General features: G+C 38.7%; 1 protein-coding gene across 1 annotated transcript; it reads right to left on the reverse strand.

Moving 5' to 3' along the window:
• Positions 1–4,777: 4,777 nt before the first annotated feature.
• On the reverse strand, positions 4,778–5,689 carry LOC130980287 (uncharacterized). The gene has a single exon (XM_057903976.1). It carries the CDS (start codon positions 5,687–5,689, stop codon positions 4,778–4,780), a length of 912 nt encoding a protein of 303 aa, XP_057759959.1.
• Positions 5,690–5,773: the final 84 nt, after the last annotated feature.

Genomic DNA, 5,773 nt, shown 5'->3' on the forward strand with positions numbered 1-5,773 from the left:
CTAATTTACAGGATTTATTTATGTTATTTTAAATCGGAATCATTAATATAAAATGTGATAAATAAAAAGTTGAAATTTGTTCAATTAAAAAATAATATAATACTCTTTATTTAATAAAAAAATATTTAAGAATAAATTATAAATTACAAACAATTCTCTTGCAATATTCTAATAGACCAGTATATTTATTTATTAGAAAAAACATTTTATCATCTCCAATTATACCAATGCTTATAAATAATGAGTAAACAATCTGGTCAAATTGGATGTCTCATTATACAGCTTAGCCTTAAATAGGCAATTAGATTAAGGATGTCGGTAGGGAGACAATGGACTATTTGTACAATGTGTACAATGGACTATTGAGTTACAAAATGAACATCCTTCATACTATTTAGAATAACCATCCTAGTCTAGAGATAATAAATATTTTTCCGAAAAATTAAAATAATTTTAGGGTTCACAAAGGATTAAACTCTTGACCTTTTGGATCTAGTGCTCTAATACCATGTTATAATACTACTCATCTCAAAAGTTTCAGCTGATGGAAAAAGTAACACTAATGATTATATTTTTAATACCCCATAAACCTCCATTATATACATTATATAAATATTTCATTGACTACTCATACTTTCCCTTAGATTAATACTGAAATGGTGATAGAACTTGATCAAGAGCGTGAAATACAGAGAAGAAGAGAAAGGTTGAATTAGTGAATGAATGTAGTTAAATTGATTGAACTAAATCTCGTTTACATGCTGCACACTTAATGCTATATATAATACTATATATTGCAAATGCCAAAAGAGACAATATATCTAACTAAGCAGATTCTGTTTTAGCAGAATCTTCACTTGTCTAACCAATTTTCTATGCTTACGTTTATTATGGGAAATGCATGAAGAGTTTGCACTTCAAGTAATGTCGGTTGGTTTGAGACTGAAATGTGAATATGTGATAATAATTTTATGAATTTTCTATATTAGAGGCCTCCCTAGCATAAATTAACTTTAATTTCTCCATTTCCAATTTGTTTTCAATTGTCTACTACTCTCAACTTCTTATAATAATCCACATTTATATACTTTTAACAAAAGCAGGAAAATACACCAAATCTGCGAGCATGCTCACAAACTTCATACACCAAAACTCATTTGTATGTAATATTATATGTTTGTTGCAAAAAAAAAAAAAAAGGAAAGAAAGAAATAATAAAGAGATTATTTACTTGGTTCTGTCTTTTAGATTGTGTTGAAACAATGGATTGAGAGGAATAGAATGATGTGGGATGAACAAAAACTAATATTTTGACTTGTTTAGTGCATATAAATGGGCCAACTTTAAAAGATGAATCGAATGACATATTTATCATTTGAATCATTATGTGATCAAGAAGTTTTTGGGTAAAGAGAATGAGGAGTAGTATATAATTTTATTTAATCAACTTTGATTGATCGAGTGATTAACTTATTTGTCCGTTTAATTAAGTATTGGAAGTTCAAATCCCACCTTATAATCTATTGGCTAGCGATAATCTATTCCTTACATAGAGTTTAAGTTTGCGATAAATTAGTGCTTAACCTGTTAGGTTAGAGGATCATAATAACAAAAAAAAATATAAATTTATTTTTAAAAAAATAAAAATAAAATGACATAATTTCCTAGATAAATTTTTAACTATCCATTTGAGTGAATCTTTATCTCTTCACTATTTTTTCTCTCAAGTTAAAGAGCAGAAAATGGAGATTGAATGCAGATAGGAGAAATTTTAGGAACCTAAATTCCTAGTTAGTAATAAGGATTATGGTAAATGGGCTATCCACCCCGCTTTATCAAGGCTCATCCAAAAACGGATAAGTGTGCTAAAATAGATTTTACTTAAGTGTCAATTCGTCTTATTTTATGGTGGATCAGCAATTAGTCTAACTCTTTTTTTTTAAATTAAATTAATTAAAATTAATATAATAAAAAATAAATAAAAATTTAATTATAATTCAAATACAAATAAAAATAATCAAATTATAATTCAATTTTTTCATAATATTTTAACATTTTTTTTTTTGAATTAAAGGGAGCTCAACACCATAGAGTGGAGCAAAGAAAGAAGCAACAATGTCATGAAAACATAAATTACAAACAACTCCTTATTAACTTCGACAATGTGTCAACAACCAAAGGGTTCACCGCCAATCCATTCCTCTGCAGATGCAAATGACTTGTTTATAATTTCCCGCAAACTGGATCTGTGATTTCGAAACAGCCTGCTATTCCTTTCTAACCAGATTGTCCAGACAACAGCAAAGAACCCAAGAAACCACCTCTTTCTCTCAACCTTCCATATTGCCATGTTTATCCAGCTTTCGAAGTGGTCCTTGAGATTACCGGGAGGGCACCAACTCCTTCCAAACGCATGCAGCCAAGCACACCACACCTGCCAGGTGATATCACAACCAAGAAACAAGTGGAACACAGTTTCCTCAGACTTAGAGCATAGCACACACAGCGTATCATGCTGATCAATAACACGTAGTCTACACAACCGATCCTTAGTGTTCACCCTTCCAATTAGCACAAACCAAGACAAGAGCTCAATCCTTGGAGGGACGAACCCTTTCCAAATGGCACGCGTGAAACTATAGCTTGTAACTTCAGCCGGAAGGACTTCCGCTTGCATCATCTGTGTAAAAGAGTTCGTTGAATAAACACCTGTGTTATCAAATTTCCAAGACACCGTATCCTCTCTTTCATGTGTAGGCTTGGCTGACTGTAATGTCTCGTGAAGTTGTCCTACCAGTTCCAACTCCCACTGAAACAACTCCCTCCTCCACTGGAAGCTCCAAATCCAGTCCAATCCATCCCAAAATCCACATTTCCCTACAAAAGCACCAGTAAGGGCTGAAACCGAGAATAGTCTAGGAAACTTATCTTTCAACGTCCCATGAGGCAACCAGCTATCCTCCCAGAATCGGATCGTTCTGCCGTTCCCGAGCTTCATAGACAAACCACTTATCATCTTTTCTCTCAGTCGCGGCTCACAGACTTGAAGCTGACAGATATCATTCCAAGGACCTCCTCGTGTGGGTACAGGCTGATCTCGCAGCATCACCGCAGGATCCATATTGGTACATGAGCATACCACCTTCTTCCATAGGGGGCAGTCTTCCTTTGAGAACCTCCACCACCACTTAAATAGCAACGCAGAATTTCGAATAACTGCATCCCCGACCCCCAGTCCACCTGCTTTCTTTGGAGCCATAATTACTTCCCATTTCACAAGGGGTATCCCTTGCTTCCCCCCATCTGTACTCCACAAGAACTGCCGTTGTAAAGAAATCAGCTTCTCAGCCACTGCCTTTGGCATCTTGTACAAGCTGAGGTAGTAAATAGGGAGGCTATTAAGCACCGGCTTAATTAGGACCAACTTGCCTGCCTTGTTCAAAGTCTTCGCTTTCCACAAACTCAGCTTCCCCTCAACCTTATCAATTACTGGTTTCCATGTCTTCACCCTTTTCGGATTTGCACCCAAGGGAATGCCCAGATATCTGATCGGTAGAGACGCCTCTGTACATCCCAATAACCCACACATCCTACTGACCCACAGTCTATCACAGTTGACAGGGATAATGTTGGACTTCTCAAAATTTATGCTCAGGCCAGACATCAGTTCAAAACACCGCAGAAGTCGCTGATAATTCCTTATGGTCGCCTTTTCAGGTGGGCAGAATAGAATAGTATCATCTGCAAACTGTAAGTGAGACAGCTGAATACTATCCTTCCCAACCAGCAGCAGAGAGATGCGTCCGTTCCTTACTGCCTCGCCAATCATCCTATGCAGAACATCCACGACTAAAACAAACAGGAAAGGTGATAGCGGATCTCCTTGTCTCAATCCCCTCTCCATTTTAAATGGCTTCGACGGTGATCCATTGATAAGAACCGACATAGAGGCAGAGCAAACACATTCCCTGATCCAGCCCCTCCATCTCTGACCAAACCCCATCTTCTGCAATACAATATCCACAAAGGCCCACTTGACTCTATCATAGGCCTTTTGGAAATCCAGCTTGATTATCGCGGAGCTCCTTTTCCTTGCTTTCAACCAGTGCATAGTCTCACAGGCGATCAAAGCTCCATCATGTATTTTCCTACCCTTCACGAACGCGCTTTGAGTCTCACCTACAAGATCCGGCATTACCCTCCTCATCCTCCGAACCATAACCTTAGATATTACCTTATAGACACACCCCACCATACTAATTGGCCTTAGATCCTTTATTTCTCGCGCGCCAGTAAACTTTGGTGCCAGCGCCACCCAAGTGACATTCGACTCACTAGGCAATTTACCAGACTAGAAGAAACCTGACACCGCTCCAGTGAATTCGCCACCTAAATCCCCCCAACACTTCTTTATAAAGTTCATATTATATCCATCGCTGCCTGGAGCCTTTGTTGACTCACAATCCCAAAATGCCTCCTTTATTTCTGCAGGTGTTGGCATCAGCTCTAGCTCCCTTGCCTCTTCCTCAAGAATCTGCTTTACTAGCCCATCCCTAAACCCAATATTTGGCGACGGTTCCTGATGGTACAAGTCCTTATAGAAATCCCGTATAGCAATCTTTATCCTTGCTTGATTCCTTACCAACCTCCCATTAACCATTAAAACACCAATCCGATTGGATCTCCTTCGCGAAGAGGCTAGGGTGTGGAAGTAGCGTGTGTTTTTATCCATCTCCTTTGCATGGCGAGACCTTGACATCTGCTTCCAATGTAATTCCTATCGTATGTACCATTTTTTACAGCAGTTCACAAGCGTCTTTCTCCTAGCTTCAACAGTCCCATCATCCACTCCAAAGCTTGTCATATCATCCACTTTTTTTATTTCATCCTCAAGCTGTGCAATCCTTTTCTCCATGCCCCCAAAGTTCTTTTTATGCCAACTGCTCAATGGACTCGTCAAAGCCTTCAATTTGTCCATGAACTGTCTGTCACCTAGAGCTTTCCACTCCTCTTTTACCATCTTTAGAAATCCATTATGCGTGAACCAAGAATCTAAACTTCGAAACGGTCTTGGCCCTTCTTTCAACTGAGAAACCTCCATGATCAACGGACAGTGGTCAGATAACCCTCTTGGTCTCCCCCGCAGCCTAGTTTCCGGAAACATTTCTAACCACTCCACACTCACCAGAACCCGATCAATACGACTGCAGGACTGCCCTCTGAACCAGGTGAACAACCGGTCAGTGACTGCCAAGTCCACTAACTCCATATCTTGTATCCAGGATTTAAACTCCGCGGCAGTCACCGTCAAAGAATCAGCTCCCTTCCTATCCTCTACTTGAGTTATCTCATTGAAATCTCCTAGATAGCAAAACGGAACCTGACACATTCCAAACAGGAAACTCAATTCTTCCCATGTAGCAAGCTTTGCCCCCCTCTCATGCGGGCCATAAACCAGACAGAAAGCACAAGAAAAATTATTTCTAAACAACACACCCTCCACACACAACCAACGACTCCCCTTATAGCAATTATTCATCTGAAATACCGTCTCATCCCACATCAATAACAGCCCTCCAGAAGCACCAACCGACCCAACATACTCCCATTTAACAGCATCAGCACCCCACAGTTGCACTACATCAAAGGTTGTCACAACTTCTTTTTTTGTCTCTATCAAGCCTAACATATTTACCTTAAATTTCCTACGAAAATTCTTTATCATGCTTAATTTACCCACTCCCGCCAACCCCCTAATATTCCAGGAACTAAA

The sequence above is a fragment of the Arachis stenosperma genome, chromosome 5 (assembly GCF_014773155.1).
Source record: "Arachis stenosperma cultivar V10309 chromosome 5, arast.V10309.gnm1.PFL2, whole genome shotgun sequence".
NCBI lineage: Eukaryota > Viridiplantae > Streptophyta > Magnoliopsida > Fabales > Fabaceae > Arachis > Arachis stenosperma.